The sequence below is a fragment of the Lycorma delicatula genome, chromosome 13 (genome assembly GCF_047948215.1).
Source record: "Lycorma delicatula isolate Av1 chromosome 13, ASM4794821v1, whole genome shotgun sequence".
NCBI lineage: Eukaryota > Metazoa > Arthropoda > Insecta > Hemiptera > Fulgoridae > Lycorma > Lycorma delicatula.
Window position 1 is genome coordinate 28,570,582 of NC_134467.1, and position 25,894 is coordinate 28,596,475.

The following is a 25,894-nucleotide window of genomic DNA, read 5'->3' on the forward strand; positions in this document are numbered from 1 at the left end:
GCTAAAAAATTGGGAATCAGTGATTTATACAGTTATTTTAAGGAGAAAACATATATGTTAAAAATTTTATTTTATTTTCCTACAAATTTAAACTGAATACTAAAAACCTACTTGGGCATGAAAGCTGTTGATTATTAATTTCAATATTTTTCATTTATAACCTGACTTACCTTAAATTATTTTCAATTTCTATTAAGATGTATCATTTAGATAAAATAAGATCTTTTATCACTTTTTTTATCTAGCTTGTGTTAATTCTTAGAATTCCGTATTTATTATTCTTTTTGAATATTGATAGCCTAAAAGATCAGTCTTTTAGCCATGCTGCATTATTAAATTTAATTAATTTTTTTAAATATTCTACCTTTTCATTAAATGCTAAAAATATGGTTTTATCATTCATTGCCAATGAAAAATTAATAAAAAAATAACAGTTTTCTTAGTTTAATAATTTCCAAAAATTGTTAATTTTTCAGACTATTATTGAATAAAAATATTTTGTCAAAAAATGAATGTAGAAAAGATTATAGAAAGCATGGAAATCTATAATAAGTTATAATTGTTTATAATCCATCTTTAGTTACGTTAATATTTTTTTGTTTTCTTTTTATTTGTATTTTCAACTTAATTTAACATTTTCGGTTTACAATTTTTATACGTTATTTTACAATAATACCCTGAGGTTAATACTGGTGGTCTGTGAGAAACAGATGGTTGCTTATGTTATTACAAATTCATTTTATTTCACATCATCCAGTTTCTATGATTCTATTCTGATACATTTTAGAAGTTAAGTAACAACCAGATTGTTAAGGAATACAGTTTTTTCCATACATTATTCAATTATTGCATTTAGAAAGAAATTGAAGCAGTTCTGTTTAAAGTATTATTTAAAATGGGATAAACCATCTTTAATTTAATTACGAATAATTTTATTATTCTAAGAAAGGAATTGATGCAATAGTTCTAGTGATAAAAGAAAAAAATTAGATTTGAATAAAATATTGCAGATCATTTATTTTCATGGCAGTGAATGAGTTACAGTAAAATCACTTATTATGAATGACTTTTACTATCTTTTTTTTTTATATGAGAGTCATTCAATAATCTGAAACAAAATAAAAGTAACTTTTTTCACTTTTCAACATAATCACCAGCAAGAAGAACATACTTCCCATCTCTTATTTATGACTGCTGCAAAGGAATCTTTGTCTCGATATCAAGAACCAATTTCGCACTTCACTGCGATTAAAACTTGTAGCACCTTCTTGAATAGACCAAACAAGCACAAATCCAATGGGGCTGAGCCAGGATTGGTAGGGGGATGAGGTAGTACATTCCGATGCAATTTTTCGATGGTTTTGCAAGTTATCTGAAGCTGTGGTGAAGTCAGTTATCATAATCCAGGGTTTTTTCGACACTGCTTGCTTCAATGTGTCAATAAGAATGTCCATAGTAGGAGCAGTTTATTGTTTGTTGAGCTTCTAGAAAAATCAACAAACTGGCGTTTTAAATCCTGAAAGATTGTCATTTTGATGTTCCTGCTGATGGTCAGGGGGTTTGGAATTTTTTTCTTAACACCTGAACTTATGTGCTTCTCTCCATGCTCTATCTTTTTTGATTCTGGCTTGTAATGGTAAATCCACCTCTCATCATGGGTAAGAATACTGTGCAAACAAAAACATCACCTTCTTGCTGGTACCAGCAGATGCTTATGTTAAGTTTCTCTCCTCATGGTGACCAGTCAAACCTCTTAAAACCCGTCTTGCGTTCCATCTTACTTGAACTTATTGTGATAATTTTATAAACTGTACAGACAATCTGTCAGTCAATCTTCTTAGACAAGACAGTACAAGCAAATTTCAAGTGATGCAGTTGAAATTTCAATTGGACGTCCAGAATAATTCTTGTAAGTCACTGAGGTTCGATTGTCTAATTGACCCGCTTGTAAAAATTTCTGCAATTCGTACAACTTAATCCGTATTGTTTGATCATACAAGAAAGTAAATGTTAATTGGTTTTCAACTTCAGAAAGAAAAAAAAACAGATCACAGCACACTGTTCTAATTCACAAACTTGAAGAGGACTTACCATCCAAAAATGAGATTTTAAGATTATACACAAATTAATTTTACTCAAATAGCCGATTAAATCATCAAAACTTACTATTCTGACAGTATCATAATCCTTTTACAAACTATTTTTGCCTCCAAAGCTATTTGTTGTCTTTAATTATTAAAGGACCTTCATATATGACCCTTTCCTTTAGTTGGGTTCTTTTATGACCCTAGTAAATCTCTTTTCTGCTACTGTATCACTTATAAAAAAAAATTGAATATTTTTATGGCTTCTAATCGATGTTTGATGTAAAACTTTACTCAAATCTCATTTGTTCAGATTACATTTCCTAGTTTACTTCTCACCAAAGTTAATTTGTAACTCTATCCTTCTGATTGAATACAAGCAATCCCTTTTAGGTAGTTTGATTAATATTCTATTTTTTCCTTCGTTACTCTCATTATTCAACTCTGAACTTTAGTGTTAAATTTATAATAATGAGATTTCATAGCTTTATACAAAACTAATCTTTTATCCTTTCTAAATAGCTCAGTTTTATTAACTGTTAAATTTTTTTTTTTTTTTTTTAATAAAATAATAGTGAATATTTTAATTTTCAAAAGTACTGTAGATTCACTATTCAAAGTTAGTAATTTTATTTAGGTTACCTTTTGATTTTCATGACTTTTTTAGTATGTACATTGTAACAGTGGTATCTGCATTTTTCAGAAGGAACTCAGAATTACTTTTTTATAATTGAGTAAATAAATAAAAAATTACATTTTTAAGTTATTTTTCTGATTCCTGAACAAAACTTGCCAGAATGTGTCAATTGCTACACTTTTGATAAAATATAATAAATATTCAATCACCTAAAACAACAGTGAATTTCTTTTTTAAAAACTCCATATATTTTTGAAGTTCAAAATGACAGACATACACTTTCCACCACTAAAGTGTAATGAAAAATCATTTTATTTGATTATATAGAAATTTCAAAGCAGAGTTTCTTAAATATACTACCATTTATTAAAATGTAGTAATTTTATTTCTATATATATTTGTTTTATACCTGTAAGCAATTTTTACAAAATTATTGATAAATAATAATTTTCTTAACATTAAACAAATATTTTTAATTGAATTTTTCAAATAGTTATACATTTTCTCTTCTTTTAGAAATATAATTAATCCACCAAACAAGTTCAAAACATAGATATATATAGGATGATAATAACACATTTTTTTGTATGTGAAAAATGCCAAGTCTGACCAAGATTTGAACCCGGGATTTTCAAAATAAAGAGCTGAGCCAGTACAGCTAAACAGTTAGCAGAAAATTGTTAAAATGACTAAAATTTTAGAATTTTATTTATGACATACAAAATGTTTGTACACACTCTTTCAACCAACAAGAAGTTTTCAGAAAAAAAAAATATTGTTGTTTACATTAACAGTTGGAATATTAGAAATATTGGTTAACAGGACTTCATATTGAATCCCAAAAAAAAAAATCTTTTACAGCTAACAACTACAAAGCCTTTTTTGATTTTTTTTCTCGCGAATTGATTAAAATAATGGCTGAATCAAGACTTAGCTTTGAGGAAAAAACTTTTATCCTAAATCTTACTGCAACCCAGAGAACATAACTTCATTGCAAAGAGTTTAGAATACAATTTTAATAAGATGTACCAATGAGACATCACTGCCCATATTGAAGAAAGCATCCCAGCCTTGTAGGGGAAAGACACCCACTTTGTGATGATACTGGTTGCCACACCACCTCCTCTGTTCCGAGCCCTGAGGGGCTTTACCAGAGGTCGTCTTTAGACCCTTTAACTGATTACATCTATCTCACAGTCATCTGCCAGGCATCGGTTGGGATGCCACTGATGTAAATGTCTCAGCAGACATTTGCACCAGTAAAATACAAATCAAATTTTGCTTTCATATGGACCTCAAATCGGCATCTCCACATCCAACCTAACGTGATTCCCTCAAACTAACTGACTGAAACTGCAGAAGAACGAACCCCGTACCTGTTCCAGATTTGACAGAACCGTTTGTGACTGTGAATGCCTCAGAAAACAAACGAGTTGAAAGTTAAATCAGTGCTACACTAACACCAATCAAAATTATGTTTTATGCAACATAGAAATTCAGAGCTACACCCAAACAAGTTGACTAATTTAGGTCACCTAACAAGGGGAACTTGTTCATCTCAAAAAAAAATCTGAGATAAGCTTTTCAAAATCAATCATCTATCGCATTTTGTCATTATTATTATTATTATTACATTATATATGACCTGAGAAGAAAAGACTAGAAGCTTTTCAAATGTGATGCTATAGGAGAATGTTAAAAACCAGACGGGTGGATAAAGTGACAAATGAACAGGTGTTGCAGCAAATCGATGAAGAAAGAAGCATTTGGAAAAAATATAGTTAAAAGAAGAGACAGACTTTTAGCTCACATATTAAGGCATCCTGAAATAGTCACTTTAATATTGGAGGAACAGGTAGAAGGAAAAATTGTACAGGGAGGCAACGTTTGGAATATGTAAAACTAATTGTTTGGGATATATGATGTAGGGGGTATACCGAAATGAAACGACTAGCACTAGATACAAAATCTTGGAGAGCTGTATCAAACCAGTCAAATTACTGAAGGCAAAAAAAAATGTGGCTGCACTTGCCTCCAGCTACTTGATTAAAAAACATAAAATAAAATGTTTTAATTAAGCAACCGGAGGCAGGAGCTGCCAGTCACATATATAGTAATAATAAAAAAATGCAATAGATGCTCGATTTTGAAAATCCTGCCCCAACAGAATTTTATTTTTGAGATCGCTCATACATTTAAAGGATATTAAGATTTATAAGAATGATTTCCCTTTAAAAAAGATTTTTTAAGAGAAATTCTACCAAAACAAAAATAATTAATGACTATATAATGTATGCAAACAAATTAAAAAGATATAGAATAAAATATGAGCAAGAAGATGAATTCTTAACCCATTCACTACAATGTAATAATACACGTGCAATACATATAAATCAATGTTTGGTGCCATTTGATGTAACAAAAAATATAAACACTTCTTTTATACGAGATACATTATTTATAATAAAAAGATTAATATTTTCTTCTCTGGTTCAGATGTATTCTACTAACGGCACTGCTTCAATTACATTCTAAAGCACAGTAAAAAAAAATTTAATGTAAACTGTATCCTTAACAAACAGTGTAATAAGATAAAATGCCAGATGCCTAAACCACATTTAATTAATTAACATCACCAACTGATGATGCGAGTAGCTCGCAAAAGTACTTTTAGAGTTTTAATACATCAATTCTTAAACTGTGTTTCGGTGTTTATTTAATTTATAATATTAATTAATTAAATGTTCCATAGATTAAATCTACAAAATTACACAGCAATATATAAAATTATGCATGGCAAGCTAGTGGGGATATTTATTAACGACTAATAACCACAATAAAAGTCTACTAATGATCACAGTCATTAGTAGTAGTATCACAGTCAAAAGTCAACATTGATCGCAGTTAATTATACTGTAGAAGAGAAATACTGATCTAATTGTAGCAGAGCTTGTTACTTTGATGTGTCAAGACAACTACAATTAGTGGAACACATATAAAAAAAAAGTATTCCACTGAGACACACAACCTATTAAAGATTTTTCTAAAGCTGTTAACAGTTACAGATAAATTACTTTAGAAAAAGTAAATCTTTTTATTCTGATCAGTAGATAATAATAAATTACGTAGATTATGTTAGGAATGGATAGATATGCTACTCTATGGATTTAAAAAATGAACTGCACCCCATAGTAAAAAGTTGATCAAAACAGTATCACAAAATACTTATTATTTTATAAAAGTATATGTAATAGAAATCTACATTACTTACTTAAAAAATAAACACACATGTAATATTAGTATAAATATATGAAGATACTAAATACGAACAATAAATCACAATTCAAAAAGTATCAATTACAATTATTTGAATATATTTACGAACACTGTAAACAGGACGCAAAAAAATTAATTTTTTTAGTTAGTATTAATTGAAGAGAAAATTTTTTAATTATATTTTAAATAAATATTTATGGGAAAATTTTTTTAAATGATTTGGTATTTACTAAAGAGACAGCAACATAATAAGGTTCTTAAGCCGAAGTACTGCATAGAATTACATAAAAACAATTACATTATCTGTTTGGTATTAGTGAATAATGTTATTTTTTAAAAATAAACGTTTATTTTAGCAAAGTTTGGAAATTCATAAATTATAATAATTATTTTATAAAAATCGTTTTTTTAAAATTAATCAGCGACGAATATTATAAAAATTTTAAGTTTAATTCATTTTTTCTTGATAAGGACTCTTGCTTGTCATATTTGTTTACTGGGAATGATTGTTTAATCTTTATTGGTAACACAGAGGAGAGAATATAAATTTAAAAAAATTTGTAATAAACACTATAGCTCTATATTTAAATACATGAACAACACGATTTACTCAATTCTGCAGTTGACTATAGAAACCTAAGTTGATAGATATCTATATCATATCTTTTATGTTTTTAATTGTTTTATATTTTAATTGTTATTTTAACCCTAGTTATACTATTTAACTGACTAATATTAAGAATGTATAGCTAACATTAAAGAATGAATATCACAAAAAAATTACACGATTTCACAACTATGCAAGTTAATAATAGCCATTAATGAAAGAGTACAAAAAGTAAGTTACAACAAAAACCTTGGCAAGTGTTGTGAATTTCACAAGAGTGCATTAATGGCCATTATTGAGAATCGCATACATATTTTTTCTATGAGTGAATATTGAGATAATTGATTTAAAACAATGACAGAATACACAGTTAATCGAATATTTTTTTAATTAAAAAAAAAATTAAACAATTTCTGTCACAATACGCAATTAGTCATAAATTCTGCCCTTTCTTTAAAACATGAGTTGCCTTTTTCTTTAAAACATTTTGAGGGAAAACATCGGTTTTTCCTCAGAATCCAACATAATTAACAAAATAATAAACAGTGTAATGCTTTGAACACCTGAATCTTAAAGAAAATTTGTTTCATAACAAAACTCATTATGATTCAAACATACAATACTGGAATAGAAAAAAGTATTATTCATGAATGAAACACATCAATTTGATAAGAAAACATGGCAATATTATGCAAGATAAAAAAAAAAAAAACAGTCATATAACAAAGATATAAAAATTAGTAGCTTGTACACAAATAAAACTATAAATTCATTTTCAAGTAAATTACTATAAATTAAGTTAAACTACTAATCTGACCTTGGATTCCTGAAACTATTCTCTATAATATTTCTAAAGATTAAGTGAAATGGGTTTTTATAATAATAAATTTTTACTCACATCATTTTTCATTTTGTATGTCCTCCTAATGTTTGAATCTGTATCTGAACTACTTTCGGTAGATGAATCCCAATCAGAATCTGTATCGCTACTACTCCGACAAGATGATGATGATGATGATGAATCCAATTTTTGTTTTTTTACTTTGCTATAGTCATTATTTCCAGTTAAATTAATATCATTAACAGACTTTTTATTCTTTTTTATATTGCTAGTATCATTATTATTTTTACTGTGTGAAAAATCAACATTTTTATTTTTATCACTACTACACGATGGTTTTGGATTTTGCAGTTCATTTAATTTCCTGTTACTATCAATCTGTTTTACTGGATTAACATTATTAGAAAATATTTTTTGATACAATTTCATATTATTATTATTGCTATTCTCATTACTTTTTAAAGAATTGACTTCATTTTCATTTTTACTAGATAACAAAATTTCTTTACGCAATTTCTTCGGATTAATTTCACTAACAATCGTTTTCACCAAATTATTAACATTAATTTTCTTTAATTGAATCCTTAACTCTTTAGTTACATCTTTATTTATATTATTGATTACATTTAACTGTTCTGACTTATTCAATTCTTGACTTGACTTTTTAACATTTACATTTAAATCTGATGTGGACGCAGATGGCGTAATAGGCATCGTGTTAATTTTATCATTATTTTTTCCCGATGAATTGTTATCTTTATTAATCACAGTAGAATCATTTTCTTCATCACTATCAATAATTGTAACAAAAGACGATTGTACATCTAACGAAGATACTTCTAATTGATTGACAATAACTACATCATCATCATCAATTGAAATACAAGGTATATCACAGCTAGGTTTCTTCGGTTCATTACTAGATTTCACTAAATTATTGGAAGGTTCCTTTATGTCAGATATTTCTAATGCAACATTAGCTTCATTTTGTGTAACACATGGTTCCAAATTGGATTTCTGTAATTTAGACACAGTTCTATTTGTATTTTCACTAGCTTTATGAATCTCTGAGTTACCAAATAGCAATTCATAATTATTTTTATCTGTTATTGTGTTTTCCTCATCAAAGCTAGGTAACTGTATATCATCACTTATAATGGATGATGGTTCTAAAGCTTGTTCTATGTCGTTTTTCTGAGGCTCATAGCTAGCTTTCTTTAAACTTGAATTAAGTTCCTGCAAATCCAAACTAGGTGTCTGCAACTGACAATTATCTTTATCTTTTACATTAATGTTTGACAATTCTAGATGAGATTTCTTCAATTTTTTACATGCTTTACGCAACCCAAAATTGGATTTCTTTGAGTTTTTCTGTACCTCCAATTCAGGTTTTTGCACATCTGAGCTAACCATTTGTAACCCACTCTTCTCTCCATCTTTTACACTGGTATTTGACACTGCTAAAGTAGATTTTTCTGTTTCAATAACAGGTTTATCTAACACCAAACTAGATATCTGCAACCCTTTTTCATTAACACAAGATAGTTCTAAACTTTGTTTCTTTGATGAAGAGCTAGGTTTCTTTGTATCTGTAATATATTTCTCTGAATTTGTGGTAAGTGTTTGTAATCCACCTTTATTACCAAGATTTGATGGTTCTAAATTACTTTTATGTAATACAAAGCTCAGTTTCTTTGGTTCTATAAAAGGCTCATGCATCTCCAACCCTTCATCATCGTCTTTAGTAACACAATGTTCTTCTAAAGCAGAGTTTTGTGCCTCAGAGATTGACTTCTGTGACATTGAGCAAGGTTTTTCTGACATCAAAGTACTTTTCTCTGTGCATGGGCCTACTTTGTCTACATCTAGGCTACACGTTTGCACTGCACTATTATCTGCATTTTTTATAATACCAGATAATTCTAAACTATATTTCTGTGACTCAGAAATAGGTTTCTTTGAGTTATTCCAGATTTTCGAGCTAGTCATCGGCAGTTCTTCTTCATCCTCAATAGTGAAAGATGGTTCTAAACTAGACATCAAATTTTTACCAGAGTCGTGCAACCTATTATCTTTTATAGTAATGCAAGATTGATCTGGCAATGTGTTCCTTGATATTCCTGAGTTAATTTTATCACTATTTTTTCCCAATGAATTGTTATCTTTATTAATCACAGTACAATCATTTTCTTCATCACTATCAGTAATTGTAATAAAATATGGTTGTACATTTGAAGAAGATACTTGTATTTGATTGACAATAACTACATCATCATCATCATCATCATCAATTGAAATACACGGTATATCACACCCAGGTTTCTTCGATTCATTACTAGATTTCACTAAATTATTGCAAGGTTCCTTTAAGTCTGATATTTCTAGTGCAACATTATCTACATTTTCTATAACACATGGTTCCAGATTAGATTTCTGTAACCTAGAAACATTTCTCTTTGCAATTTCACTAGATTTCTGAATCTCTGAGTTATCAAATAACAATTTATAATTATTTTTATTTATTATTGTGATTTCCTCATTCAAGCTAGGCATCTGTATCTCATCATCTATAATGGATGATGGTTCTAAACCTTGTTTCTGTGATTCACAGTCACGTTTTTCTGATCTTTTACTTTGATCTTTTAAAAGTTTATAATTTTTTGAACTAGATATTACCAAATCACTATTATTTTCTTTTTTTGATGATATATTGGACAGCTCTAAACTAGCTTTATGTGACTCAAAGTCTGGTTTCTTCATGTTTTTTTGCATGTCTGAGATATGCGTTTGTGATTTTTCATCATGTTCAACCGAAACAGATGATTTTAAACTAGATTTCTGCTTCTCTAAAGTATTTATTTGCATTCTATTTTCATTTTCTGTAATCATATTTGAAAATTCTAAATTAGTTTTCTGTATTTCCAACCCTTCACTTTTTTCCTTAATAATAGAGGATGATGATTGTTCTATGCCGTTTTTCCGAGGCTCATAGTTAGCTTTCTTTAAACTAGAATTAAGTTCCTGCAAATTCAAACTAGGAGTCTGCAACTGACAATTATCTTTGTCTTTAACATTAATGTTTGACAATTCTAGATGAGATTTCTGTGACTCAGAGCTATGTTTCTTCAATTTTTTACATGCTTTACGCAACCCTAAATTCGATTTCTTTGAGTTTTTCTGTATCCCCAATCCAGGTTTTTGCACATCTGAGCTGGTCATTTGTAACCCACTCTTCTGTCCATCTTTTACATTACTATTTGAGACTGCTAAAGTAGATTTTTCTGTTTCAGTAACAGGTTGCTCTAACACCAAACTAGAGATTGACTTCTGTGACACTGAGCAAGATTTTTCTGACTCTAAACAAAGTTTCTTTGATATCAAGGTACTTTTCTTTGTGCATGGGTCTACTTTGTCTACAACTAGGCTACACTTTTGCAATGCACTAATATCTGCATTTGTTATAATACCATATAATTCTAACTCAGAAATAAGTTTCTTTGAGTTATTCCAGATTTTTGAGCTAGTCATTGACAGTTCTTCTTCATTCTCAATAGTGCAAAATGGTTCTAAACTGGATGCCAAATTTTTACAAGGGTTTTGCAACCTATTATCTTGTACAGTAATGCAAGATTGATCTAAATCAAATTTACATGGTTCAGAGTTAGACTTCTGCATTTCTGAGCTAAGCATTAATTCAAAATCACCTTCAGCTTCGTTTGATAGTTCTAAATTTAATTTCTCTGATTCTATATTACATTCCTGTGTTATTGAGCTGATTACTTTTGAGTTAAATTTTTCCATGTCCGGTTTAGATATTTTCAATCTACTAACATTTTCATTATCATTATCTATAATATAACTTAGTTCTAAATTACATTTCTGAGAATTTGGAGTAGAATTATTTTTTGTGTGTAAACAAGATTTCTTTATTTCAGTATCAGGTTTTGATACGTCCATTCTAGGCATTTGTAATCTAATATTTTCATTATCTTCCAAAGTATTATAAGATAGCTTGGAATTACATTTTTTTGACTTTGACAAAGATGTTTTAGAGCACAAACAAAGTTCATTAGAATTAGACATCTGCACCTCTTTATTAAATTCAGTCGTAATACATGACTGATCAATATTAAATGGCAATTTTGACTTAGATATCTGTAACTGACCATTACCTCCAAATTCAGTAGTAATACTCTGTATAGTTATGTTTGGTGTTCGTGTGTCTAAGATGGGTGTCTGTAGCTCCAGATTATTCATCTGAGTCTCTGAGGAAGGTGTTTCTGTTGGAGGTTTCTGAAACTGAGAACTAGATGACTGTATATCTAATATATGGAAACCTAAGGAAGTTGATGCCAACAGCTCTAAATTAGATATGTGTGCTTTACATATTTCAGGTCCTTCTGAACAAGTGGTTGGCAAGTTTGATATTTGTGGCTTTGAACTAGATAGTTGTGGTTCTGACCTGGACATCTGACATTCTAAGATAGATGTCTGTTTGTGATTTTCCTGCTTCTCTGAACTAAGCATTTGCAAACCATTACTTAGAATATTTAAACAAGATGGTTCTGTAGGTAACTTCTTTGATAATGAATTTTGAACTTGTGCCATAACATTAGATAACGGTTTTTCTGAATTAAATAGCTGCAATTCTGACCTACATGTTTGTGGTTCTAAGTTGTGCACATCTACTTCCTCATTAGTTTTCTGTATCCCTGAATCAGGCGTATCCATTAGATTAATGCTTCCATCATCAATTTCCATTACAGTAGAGGATTGTCCCAAGCTAGACTTTTGTGTTATAAGGAGCGCTGAATTGGATGTTAATGGCTCTACATTATCTACTTCTAACATTGAGCAACATACCAGTGATATTGGACTAGATATCTGTAGTTCCAAATTAGATATTTCTTTCTCTAAATTAGGTACCTGTCCCTGCAGCTCTGTACTATGCAATTGTAATGGTTCATTATCTTGAACAATAGTATCACTAGAAGTAGTAGTTGAACTACGTTCCTGAGTTTCTGAACAATTTACAATCTGTTCAAAGTTAGGCTCAGGTAACAGTACCTCTGTAGTAGATATTTCTGATTTCAAATCACAGATCTTTGTCTCTGTTATTTCATTAACACTCTCATAATCACCAGTAGTAATACAACTAGACTCTCTGCAACTGGATACTTGCGAATTAATATTATCATCTTCACCATCATCATAATCAGATACTTCTGATACCAAATCACCGATCTGTGTCTCTGTTATTTCATTATCATTCTCAGTATCATCAACAGTAATACAACTTGGCTCTAAGCGATTGGATAACTGTGAATTAATATCACGTCTACCATCATCATCAGCAGTGCCATAAATATTACAACTATCACTAACAGAGTGTGGTTTAGATCCTGAAACTTCCATTTCAACTTCTGCACTACTTTTATCAACGTCATCATCATCCTTTTCCTCGCAAACTAATGTCTTGCAATCAATACAACTAAACACAAATTCACTGTTATTATAATGTAACAAAATCGTGTCTTCTTTTAAAAATAATTTATCACAATTATAACAATTTGATATTTTTAAATCTAAATTATTATTATTGTAATTATTTCCATTAAGAAAATAATTTTCTAATATATCTAACCATAAACTGCAACACTTATCTTCATTCTCATTATGATCATCTTTTGCATTTTCTTCGTTTTTTAATAAATTATCATTACATATGTGTTTAAGACATACATCACCATCAGTATAACTATTTATATATCTCTCACATCTTTCACATTTTGACATAACATTATCAAGTTTCTTCTCAATAGATATATCACTGTTACCTTTGCGTGTAATAATGTCCTGTAAAAAAAGATAAATGCAAAATAATTTATTATAAATTACCTATTGCATTCAAGTAACAGGTTAAAATTAAAAGGTAGATAAAAAAAATTAAATTATATTAACCTAGGTTAATTAACCTTTTAAATTAATAGGTAGGTGTTAGTTGGGTTAGAATTAATATGTTCCATTATTTTCCTGACTATAGTGATATATGCCAGTATACCATTAACAGTAAAGTATATAGACTGGTAAAAAACAGTGCCTTAAAAGACATTAAAATAAAATTTAACAAAAATAAATTGTGAAAAAGCTGCAAAAAATCTATTTTTGTCAGGTGGATGTTTGAGCATATTACTGAGCCAAGTTGAATATTACTGGTGTAATAAGTGATAATGATTTGAAAATCAGAAATACCTATCCCAGAAGACCAGTAGCCGCCTAACTTTGTATAGAGTGTGAATTGTTCAGAAACTTAGGAACCTAAATTCAAAACCTTCTTAGTAATAGTACTGAAGAAGGTCCACTACAGTTGCCTAATACATAGTCTGAATTTTTTTGTTTCTACCCCCTGAAAGTTTGCAAGCTTTTCAAATAAAATAGTTGAATCAAATATAAATTTTTTTTTATTTATAAATTTACTGATTAATAATATATAAAATTCATAACTTCTCTATATAGTCTCCTACACGAACTACACACTTTTGCCAATGATTTCAAAATATGAATATGCGTTGTTCATAAAAAGTTTGAGAATGAGTAGTCAATCAGTTGCACACATGCTTTCATGTCTTCATTTTTTCAAATCAAGGTGATTCTTTCAAGGACGCAAACAAAAAATAGTCACAGGGGGACAAATCTAGACTGTAAGGAGTGGTAGAGGGGTTTCCCAGTGCATTTTTTCCAATCTATTCTTTGTCAAAATTGAAGTGTGTGGTCTGGCATTGTCATGGAAAAGGATGACATCTCTGATGGGCATATCCTGTATTATTTGGTAGGTGGCTTTTGTTGACTAACAGTTGGCATAGTATCCTGGATTCACCATTCATTGATTGTGAAGAAAATCAATAAGTAAAACTCCCCTTGAGTAAAAAAAAAATCACTATAAGAACTTTTCCGGATGACAGATGGGTCAGCCTTCACTGGGTATCCTTCCTTTATCACTCCTTACTCCCCATTTTTTATATGGATCCATGTCTCAACATATGTGATGATGCGCCTGAAAAAAATGTTGCTGGAATTAATGTTATGGATTCATTATTTTTCACAGATGAAGCACGGTTTCATTTGGATGGCTATGTAAACAGCCAAAACAGTAGAATTTGGAGCGCTGAAAATCCCCACATTTATCATGAAAAACAATTACACCCGCAGAAGTTGGGCGTGTGGTGGGGGATATCGCAGAAGAAAATAATCGGTCCTATTTTTTTCAAGTACACCATTAATGCAGAACGATATCAGGATATTTTATTTCGGTTCATCGCACTCTTGGAAGAGGAAGACAGACACTGCCGGCTACAGCATGACGGTGCGACATCGCACTATGCAGGTTCAACTTCTGATTTCGTTGAGGAATTCTTTGGTAATCGTGTTATTGGTCGAGGCTTGTGGTGATTTCCAGATTTGACTGCGGCGGATTTTTTTCTACGGGGTTACCTCAAAGAAAAAGCCTACAGCAACAAACCACGAACACTTGAAAGTCAATATTGAACAAGCTGTATTAAATATCCAGCCACAAACTTTGAAAAAAGTTGCAAGAAACGCTGTAAAAAGAATTGAAGCTTGTATTCAAGAAGATGGCGGCCACTTTCAACATTTACTCTAAATGTAAGGTAATGGATGGTAATAATAAAAATTACATTTACATTTACACATGCCTTTTTATTATTTCAATACCTACCAATATAAGGTTGTGTTGCGTTTTAGATGGGACACTCTGTATATGATCAATGCCCCATGTATAAGTACAGGGTCTTCATAAAATAATGATGGGGTTTTGAACATGAATTAAATGAAAACATAAATATACTTAGTTTTTTTACACCTCAATTTTTTTTTACATAACTAATAAATTTTAATATGTTCATTAGTTGCTCGGCAAATCATAAAAGAATGGTGGGGTTTCTGTAATTCAAATAAAGGCATAGGGAAATTTTGAGAAGTTACGTTGGTAGCCCTGATCACTTCCAACCTGTGTAACCGCAGTTCAAACCACCACAATGTTTTATTTATATATATTTTTTTGAAACTTACTGTGGGGGCGTTGAAGAAATTGAGAAGGGCTATACAACCGACCCAGTATACACAGTTCAGGCATCGTTTTTCTTCATGACAACACTTATCCGCATACTGTAATAAGCATTCAATGCCAAATCAACAGTTTCTAATGGGAGTTGTTTAACTATCCTCCATACAGCCCGCAATTGGCTCCCAGTGATTATCACCTTTTCCCAAAAATTAAGAGATAGTTAGACATAGCATTTTGAAAATGAGTTGAAAAACTATGTTACTACCTCTAGCTTACTTTCCAAATAGCCCTTGTACAAAATTTTATTAATTCAGAAATTACTTTTTTCAGTTTTTCAAAGAATAATTCAAATTAAATCATTATACCTTCAAATAAACCAGAACATAAGTTCAATTTAAGATAAACTCAGATTTAACTAATTTAGTAAGAAAATACCCTTTATTCATAACATTTTCCATCAAAAGTGAATGAAAAATATATACCTTACAAATCTGTATTTTTTTGTGTTGGAAGAAATGTTTTTGTGCAGAAATTTTTATCTTCTTATTCTAACAATGTTACTGCCAACAACTATTGTAAAAAAAATAAACATTATTATTAGAGATACAGCTTTTTCAGCTATCATTAAGTGTCGCAAGGAGAATATCTTTCCTAGCCCAGACACACCTTAATGGTTGAGGCTAATCTAAAATTGCAATCATATTTTTACATGACTTTCTTGGCTATACTGGTCAAATTGTATAATACCTTGCACTGCTTTTCCACTGTAAAGTTTATGGATGTTGAGTAGTGGCTTATGTCGATGACGGACTCCTGCTGGTCGAAGGATGCTCACAGAATGAGGTTGAGCTCAGCGCCACTTGTGTGTGCAGGATATTGAAGCTATTGGGTCAACACAAGATGACATTCAGCCCAGATAAGACCACTATGATGCTCCTCAAGGGTCGTTTGGCTGTTTCACGGCGAGCTCGTGTTTCGATGGCAGGCCAACATATTAAATATGATCAGCACCTTGGGGTGTTCTTGACCAGATGAGCCTTCTTCAAAATTTGACGTGCGGTCAATCTTGATTGAGGTCTTAATTTTAGGACCATGAGCATCAGGTGCAAAGGCATATGTGAGGTTATTATGCTATATGCAGCGCCTACTTGGGCAGGGAGGTAAAAATTTCAAAGTTATCAAAATATTTTGCTAAGGTCCCAACGACTTATGTTACGGTAACAGGTGGTTACCCAACGATTTCACAAGAGATAATCTTGGCGATTGAGTTGTGAAACCAATCTATATTCTTGAAATAGAAAGGCAGAACGTTATGCTGCTAGGAAGTTGGGCGAGTTGACTTCTGAAAAGTCAAAAGTTGACTTCTAAAAACATCAAGCAGCATGGATATGATTTATGGCAAGCAAGATGATATGAAAGAAGATGGGCGGTATAAACGTGATCTTTTACATAATAGGATATTAGATGCTTGCAGCATGTCTCATGGATTTCTGTGAATAAGAATGTTACACAGTTTCTTTCAGGAAAGGAAAGTACTTTGAAGGGACAAAGACCAATAATTAATAAAATTAATAGTAAAGATTAAAAAAATAAAGATCAATTAATCTCTGAAGAGACCTCATAATATACATTATTTTCTGACAGTATAATTTGGTTTCAGTTAAATTAAGTTAATAACTTAATTCAGTTGCTTAAGGTTAAGCTGAATTAAGTTAAACAAAAGTCTTGATGAGTGACTTCAGATAAATGATTGTAACTTTCTGTCAGATTAACAAACCTCTAACCTTAACTAACTTAATTAAATTAAATTAACAGAACATACTTAATTCACAGAAACCAAATTATTTATTCTAAAATGATGTTCATTACACTTGTACAGTGCTGAATTTTTTGGTGAGGGTACTGTGTAACTGGGATGTGTGTAAAGGATGTAACTTTGGTGAAAGGAGCTTCCAATCAATTATTTTAAATGTAACAAATTTAGATTTTAAGGGATATTTCAAATTTCATCAAAATTAGAGGTGAATTCATAACTATATGCAATTACATTTGAGTTAAAACAATAAATTCACTTCACCTGATCAATCTATAAAAAATAGCGTGCTATCTATTGGATGTAAAAGCAACACACGCTATAACAAATATTGGTACTTACGTATTAACGCCACCGCAGCTACAGCTTTATTTAAAAACAAAGTAGTCAATCGGATTTCGGTGGAAAATGGGTCGAAACAGATTCAAAACAGAATATAAATGGTTATTTATATTTATTTATTTTATAAATATAATTTAACCAAACTTAACCTACGCTCGCTAACCTTGACTAATTAACACAGTAATTTTTTGAGTATTTATTTAATAGATTCAGTAATTATTGCAATTTGATTATTTAAATAATAAATAATTGGATAATTACTGAATTTATTAAATAAATACTCAAAAAATTACGGTGTTAATTAGTCAAGGCTAACGAGCGAAGCGAGCATAGGTTAATTATATTTATAAAATAAATATTTATTTATTTATGTTAAACTCTATATCGGCCCATTTTTTCCACCGAAATCCGATTGACTACTTTGTTTTTAAATAAAGCTGTAGCTGCGGTGGCGTTAATACACAAGTACCCAAATATTTTAAGATTCAATTTCAATGTTTCCGATGTGTATCTGCTGTAGACTAAACAACTACTGGACTGATTTGTGTGCGGAGGAAAACGGAGAAAGGGAAAGAGGGAAAAAAGGTACAAGGGAAGAAGGAGAAAAAATGAAAAGTAATGGGGAAAGGGAAAGATAAAGAGGAAATCGGGTAAGGGAACAGGGGAAATTGGAAGGGATGGGGAAAATTGGAGAACTGGAAGGGAAAACAAGAGAAGGGAAGTGGGAAATGGATGAAACAAAAAGGGGAAAAAGGGGAAAAAAGGAAAAGGGTAAAAGGGAATGGTTAAATTTTGTGAAGATTCGTAATGTTCATTTTGTTATATTTTATCAAACTTTCAATTGTGTTCATTTAATATAAATAACAGGTTGACTGCCATGAGACCTAAATTTAGGTCTCACATAAATAGTTATGGCTGCCATATGTAAAAATCAAAAACTCTTAATAATTGTTTTTGAGACCTAAAATTAGGTCTCACATTGTTGTGTCCTGAGGCCATGAGACCTATAATCAGGTCTCACTGTATTCATTTCTTAATGTAATGAGACCTAAATCTAGGCCACATTATTTTCTCAGAAAATAATATTTTTTAAAAGAAAAAATTTCAGAGATTATTATGGTATGTCTAGCATTTATGTACCATAAATATTTAATGAATTACAATATTTTATAATTATGTTGCTCTTATAAGATTTTTTAAATGTAAATATTTTACAGTACTGACAAGTTTGTGGTATTCGATTTTGTATCTCTTTGCGACGAAGAAATCAAGTCATTGTGTATTCCCTAGTTTTGAATTGTTGAGGTTATGTGGTTCTGTTTTGGTTTGAAAAAAGTTGTTTTTGTTAGGTATACGATCTTTTTTGTAGTATTTTTTTATATAAAAATAAGAAAATGGATGACAATCATATTGCCGAGTTGCTAGATAGGCCTACATCACCTTTTAGTGATGAAGAAAGTTTGTTTGTACATGATAATCAGTATGATCCAGATTTCACATTGGAAGATGATTTAGAAGTAAGTTCTGATGATGAAGAGGAAACTGACAATGAAGAGGATGTTGATGAAGATATAGAGTTTCAAAATGTTTATATTGGTAATTCAAAATTAGATTTAGGTACTGGTAGTGAGATCATATTAGATTTACCTGTAGTGAGTGATGTAGTTAATAAAGATATTTTCCAACCGGTTGATGTAAACATTGGAGTTGATGTGCCTACTGTCAGTGATGTACCTACTACATCACTAAAAGTGGATGGTAAGTGTTCATGGGGGGCCTGTAGGAGAAGAAAATATGCTTGTTCAAATACCTTTTAATCCAGATAACCTAAATTTAGGTATTAATATGGATATTATTGAAACCATGTCTCATGCATCACCCTTTGACTTTTGGAAATTATTTGTGACTGATAATATCTTATTAAAATTAGTAACCAAAACTAATAGATATGCTGCTCAGTAGATTCAGTCCCGCGAGTTCATTTCACCTAATGCAAGAATAAGAAAAAGGAAAGAAACTGATGTTGTAGAAATGAAACAATTTTTAGGTATAGTGCTTTACATGGGGTTGAATCCAATGGGTACTATAGCTCATTATTGGCAGACAGATGATTTATATATTTCAGTAATTTGTAAACAAATGAGCAGAAACCGCTTCGAATTACTGCTGACCCTCTTTCATTGCGCAAATAATGAAAATGCAGCATGTGATGACAGGCTATACAAAATACAAGGAATTATAGATGAAGTTGTTTATAATTTTAAAATGGTTGTGGAGCCTGAACAAGATATGTGTATAGATGAAAGTATTGTTCCTTTTTTAGGAAGAATTTTTTTCTGTCGGTACATTAAAGGTAAAAGACACAAGTACGGTATCAAAATATCTACGTGAAAGACTTTTATACTCTGTCATATAAAGTATACTGTGGTAAAGAGAGAGGAGTAAAAGAAGGGCTTATGTCAGAAAATATTGTCATGGAGTTAGCAGAACCATACCTGAATTGTGGTCGAACATTATTTACAGACAATTTTTACTCCAGTGTTCAGCTTGCTGAGAAATTATTAGACAATGGAACACATCTGGTTGGCACACTTCGAAGAAATAGGAAATTTAATCCACCTGAAGTAATCAATAAGAAACTTCATCGAGGAGAATGTGTTTCTAGTAAAAACAATAATGGTATAGTTGTACTTAAGTGGAAAGACAGGAGAGACATTTTAATGGTTACTACAAAACATACAAACAAATTGGTAGTGACTAATCGCAAAACTGAAGTTTTGAAACCTGCAGCAGTAGTGGATTATAACCGGGGAAAATCATACATAGATTTGTCTGATCGATTGGGATCTTACTCCAATCCTTTAAGGAGGTCCATTAAATGGTACAGAAAAGTGATTTTTGATTTGCTTCTGACAACTTCAGTGGTAAATGCTGTAAGTATTTATAATACAGTGACAGGTAGTAAAATGAACATCACTACATTTAAAGAGGAACTTGTAAAAGCATTGTTTGTGCCTGTAATCATTGAAACAGTTAGTCAGTCTCATGTGCTTACAAAAATAAAAAATGGAAGATGCAAAGCCATGTTATAAAAACAAAGTTATCACTCTTGGAAGAAATCTCGCTCAAAAAAAGTTAATACTATGTGCGTAAGTTGTGGTTTTCATATGTGTATGGAGTGTTTTTTTGAAAAAAAACATACTGTTAAGTGTAAATGAATGCATTGTTTGTAAACAGTTATAATAATAGTTTTTTTTGTACACAGTTTTTTGTTAACAGTTATAATAGTTAATTTGACACTAATTAAAATTAGTGTCAAAAATCACCTATCAGACCCAAACAAGGTAAGGAGATACATTCTTAGTTACATTTTTATCACTTTATCTAACTAAACTTGTTACAATGATACACAGGACAGTTTTATATTCGGCCGTATTTTTCTAATTTGCCATGAGACCTAAATTTGGGTCTCAATTATTTTTTCATTTATTTTGAAGTATTGCGTTTTTTTGATTTAATTTTTATGTATAATTTTATCCAAAAAGAAAAGAATAAAAAACTTTAAAAAAATTAGCAGTGCCAATGATTAACACTGTTTTAGGTATGGCAGTCAGCCTGTGACAATATGAGAATTAGGTCTCACAGTGATAAAAAAAAAAGTCATCTGATTTTATATGGCAGTCAACCTGTCAAATGAACACAATTTATTATTATATTATTGAACACAATTATATTCAAATTTTGCAATAGCAAAGCATTGCCAGGTGTGCTAGTTAAATAAAAATAAAAAAAATCACTGGTACATTTATGTCAAACAAATATTAATGTTTTACTTCATAATCTTATTTATTATTTTTTTTTAATTTGACTTAAAAAGTTAATATGAAATATAAAACTGAGTATTCACATAACCTAAGGTCTAAAAACAAACAATTTAAAAAACAGATTAATAAGAAATCCTTACCATTTTACTGTTTGCCCCAACTAATCTAATGGAGATGAACTAAGAACAATTTATACTAAGATAATGCCGAATCTTTAAATAACACAGTTGGCTCTCTATGACCTAAACAATAACAATAAAACAACAATAAGTAAAACTATCATGAATTCTGAAAATAATTTTAAATTTTACACAAGGTTGGATATTAAAATATTGTACACATTTTAAGGAGTCCCACAAACAATCAATATTTAAGGTTAAATGTTAATTAACAATATATATTAAGATAACAGTAGTCATTTATTTGAGAGGTTTAATGAAAATAAGTAATTCTGAATAAACTTGTATAGTTATTCAATCAACTTTAAAAAGAAAAAAACTAGATAGTTCCAAAAGCTGCATTATAAGAATTATAATATTCATTCATTGCATACATTAATACCAAACGTCTGAAAGATTGCATAGTTCCTCTTTCTGTTTTAGCTACGGAACCACCATAAGATATTACTTTAGAGGATGATATGTATGAATGTAAATGAAGTGTGTACACCTTGTACAATTTCAGGTAAAGCATTCATGATGTGTGGTTAATTGAGATCCAACCACTAAAGAACACTGGATATCCATGATCTAGTATTCAAATCCATATAACTGGCTTTACTAGGATTTGAACCTTAGAACTCTCCACTTCAAAATCAGCTGATCTGCAATGAGTTCACCAATAGACCAACCCAGTGAGTCTTGCATACCTGAGACGTATCAGGCGATTTTGCTTTTAACTATTTATTTTGAATGCTTATAACAAATGTCCTTTACAGCATTTAAAAATATGTTTTTCTTTAATTCAAATTTTTTTAAATTAAATGCAATAATTTCATTTATCAATAAAAATTAGGTTAGATTAGGCGTTTTGTTACTAATGTAATATTTACTGATATGAATGTAAAAGAATTTTAACATTAATGTTAATTTAACATTCATGTCATGAATTTATTAACAATCTAAAAGCTCTATGTGTAAATATCACATGTTTTTAGAGGAGTTGATCATTATATACATCATTTTACTAAGAAGATTATTTTACACTAAGTTTATATAAAATTTTCACAAAAAGTATTGTTTTGAAAGTTTATTATAACAGTTGGGTTATATTGAAAATTAACAATTATTTTTTTCTATATTTTGCTAAATGTTTCAACTAAAAAATTTAATCAAAGTTTTTTTTACTATGAACTTTATTAAATGTATTACAAGTTTTTCAAACTTTTAAATATTAAAGTTATAAAAGATTTAAAAGTTTTAAATATAAAAGATAATTGGCAATGAAAACTGCATAACTTTATTAATTTTGCTAAGTAAACAACACTTTCAAAGCAACTGTGAGCAGCTAAAATTGTTATAACAAAAGAAAAAACTATATTTTAAATCTGATTCTGTAAGCCTTTAGAACAATCACCTTAAAAACAAAAATCAAGGAATTCTATATTTTTTAACATAAGAATAAATCGTTCAATTTTAATAATATCTTTGAAATTATATCCTATACCATTAAATAGTTCAAAGTGCAGTAAATTTCCAAAAGTTGGCAACGATTTAGTACTAGAAAGTGACATCAAATTAAGAAAAATTTATTAATTTTTCAAAAACTGTAAAAAACAAATTACTACAGGTATACAATTAATTAATTTATTTATTACTTATTACATGAAAAATAATTTAATATCAATATTCATGCAGAAGTTACAATTATTATATATCACGTTAAATAAAATAATAAATTTAATTCAGCCCATAGAAGAAGTTAGTTAAATCACAAATAGCTAGCCCCTTGAGTTTAATGCATTATTAATACTTAAAGAAGAAGTAAATCATACGTCACAGTATGAAAGACTAGATTCTTAATTAAAACACAAAATCAACATTACTAATTTACAACTTGCCAGGAAAGTTACATATTTTACTGTATACATACGTTAAACAAAAACTGCTTTTATTAAAAATAGAATACGATATATTTGAAATATTCAAAATATGTCATCAAACGCAATATTCATGATGAATAATTTATTGTTATTTATACTCTAACCAAACATACACAACCCAAGCTACTTTCGTTATCAACGAATAACAATAATAACAATGCTGCCAACTTAGATTTTTAATACATTTTTGAAAGATTCATTTTCTTATATATTAAATAAAAGAATGGACATTTTAGAATAAATAATGCATGAATATAGTTCTTGGTTTAACATTATGTGGGATCAATTATCATCATATTTAAATATATATATAACTTTAATACTTTAATATTGTCACCACGCAATTAATAAATGCAGATACGTGAATAAAATATTTTTATCACAAATATTCCATTTTATATTCTTCAGGTAAAAACAAACAATAACACATTGTTCTTGTTTTGAATTTTGTTTTAAATAATAATATCATATATTGTAAATGTTTGTTATTTGTGATGAAAATATTTTGTCTACATATTTACATTTATTTTTATTATTTGCGTGATGACTTATTTGGGAAATTTTTCTCTATTCCTCATGTGTACAACGAAATTGTTCAATTTGTGAACAATCAGCAACCTCATTGCCTAATGACATAAGGATAATATGTATGACATGTAAATAGCCTTGTACAAATTCAGGCTCACAAGATGTGTGGTTAATTGAACCTCTGTCTGGTATTAAAATCCATATTAAAAGTAACTTGCCTTAATTAGGGTTTGAACCTCAGAACCTTCGACTTAACTTGTTAAAACACCTAATTTGCAACAATGATTTTAGCACTGGATCAACTCGTAGGTTTTTAAATACGTATTAAGAAAAATATTATATATGATGAAGGAAATTATAAACAAAAAAAAAATGAGACCACAAACTTTGAAGAGTCTAGAGCATTTGTTCTCATAGTGGGTGATAATGCTCCCTTGTGGGCACTGGAGGCCTTCAGGGGGGCACTGGAAGGTCCAGTGAAGGTTTTTTTTTTAAAAAGACAAAAATTATGTTTTCCTGATGTTTCAAACTAAAATGTAAAGTAAAATGTAAGCTCCAACTCAGAAAAAGGATATGCCACGTTTTAAAACAATAATTGTGGTTGCTGTTTTAAGAATGCATCTTAACAGCAACTGCAATTATTATTTTTAAATAACTCACATTATTTTTTTTTTTACTGCAATTTTTATTTTTTTTTAGTTTAAAAATTTTGGTGGGTGCTAGAAAATTTTTGATTCTCAATTTGGTTGGTGAGTAACAAAGAATCAGTGGCCTAGAGCATATATATATAAAGCTTGTCAGCAGGGTGGTATTTTTCTTGACTGTTTAAAACTGTCTAAAACCGTACCAGTTTTTAAGAATGATTTAATAGCTGCAGATAACATACCCATTTCAATTATGTCCACTTTGAAAGAAGTGTTTGAGACAGATATACTTCACCAACTTGTTCCACAAATTCAAATAAACTTGTCATTACTGACTTACACCCAACATGCTTTTAGTAGAAGCATACCTGCGACACAAAATTTTTTATTTGTTGATAAGTATTAATAATGCATTAAACTCAAGGGGCTAGCTATTTGTGATTTAACTAAAATTTTGGATTTTAGGTCTTACACAAAATTCAACTATGGAAGTCAACAATGAAGGGTGAAGACAATGCTGACTACTTTACAAATAGAAATCAGGTGGTATGTAATGATAGGTGCTGGGTCAGTTTATGAACCATGGTGTTCAACAGAAATAGATTTTGAAACAATTATTGTTCATTATTATTAATAACCTTATCTTGACAACTGTTCGCTAATAAACGCTGTAGATACTGTCTCAAGTGCCCTGCAGGTTGCCCTTTGGCAACAGCCCACATTACGCCTGGCTAGAGACAACAACTACAATGTAGTTGTTGTTATATTGTGCCAAACTGTCCATTTGACGTATTTGTACAGTTTACTACGGGAGATGGGCAGACAGTCAGCAAGAAGTGTCATGGTAGAAGACTACTTCAATACAAAGAACCCAATGTGGGGAGGGAGTGGTGAATGACTGTCTCCATGTTCTCTATGAGGTGATGATGGCTGGGTCAGAATTTACTTTCCCGAATCAAGAAACACCCCTCAGTTTCAACAGACAAGTTTGCCTCCTGTATTGATGTAATTTTTGGATTGCCTCCTTCGAAAGAGGGTGGCGTCATACCAAAGGGTAAGCAGGGCAGAGGTACAGGCATTGCTCTTTCTCACTTGGCAGGAGTGATGGCATAAG

General features: G+C 30.1%; 1 protein-coding gene across 2 annotated transcripts in view; it reads right to left on the reverse strand.

Moving 5' to 3' along the window:
- Nucleotides 1-23,735, reverse strand: part of LOC142333544 (uncharacterized) — a 28,703-nt gene extending 4,968 nt beyond the window's left edge. The window contains exons 1-4 of one of the 2 annotated variants that reach the window (XM_075380820.1): nucleotides 23,599-23,735; nucleotides 21,648-21,749; nucleotides 7,503-13,301; nucleotides 1,013-3,130 (exon numbers count right to left, since the gene is read on the reverse strand). In XM_075380820.1, coding sequence (XP_075236935.1) covers nucleotides 3,125-3,130; nucleotides 7,503-13,301; nucleotides 21,648-21,650 — 5,808 coding nt within the window. In that variant the 5' untranslated portion in view covers nucleotides 21,651-21,749; nucleotides 23,599-23,735 and the 3' untranslated portion in view covers nucleotides 1,013-3,124. Of the gene's footprint in view, nucleotides 1-1,012; nucleotides 3,131-7,502; nucleotides 13,302-21,647; nucleotides 21,750-23,598 lie in introns of those variants that run through there. The other variant, XM_075380819.1, reaches the window with a different exon arrangement.
- Nucleotides 23,736-25,894: the final 2,159 nt, after the last annotated feature.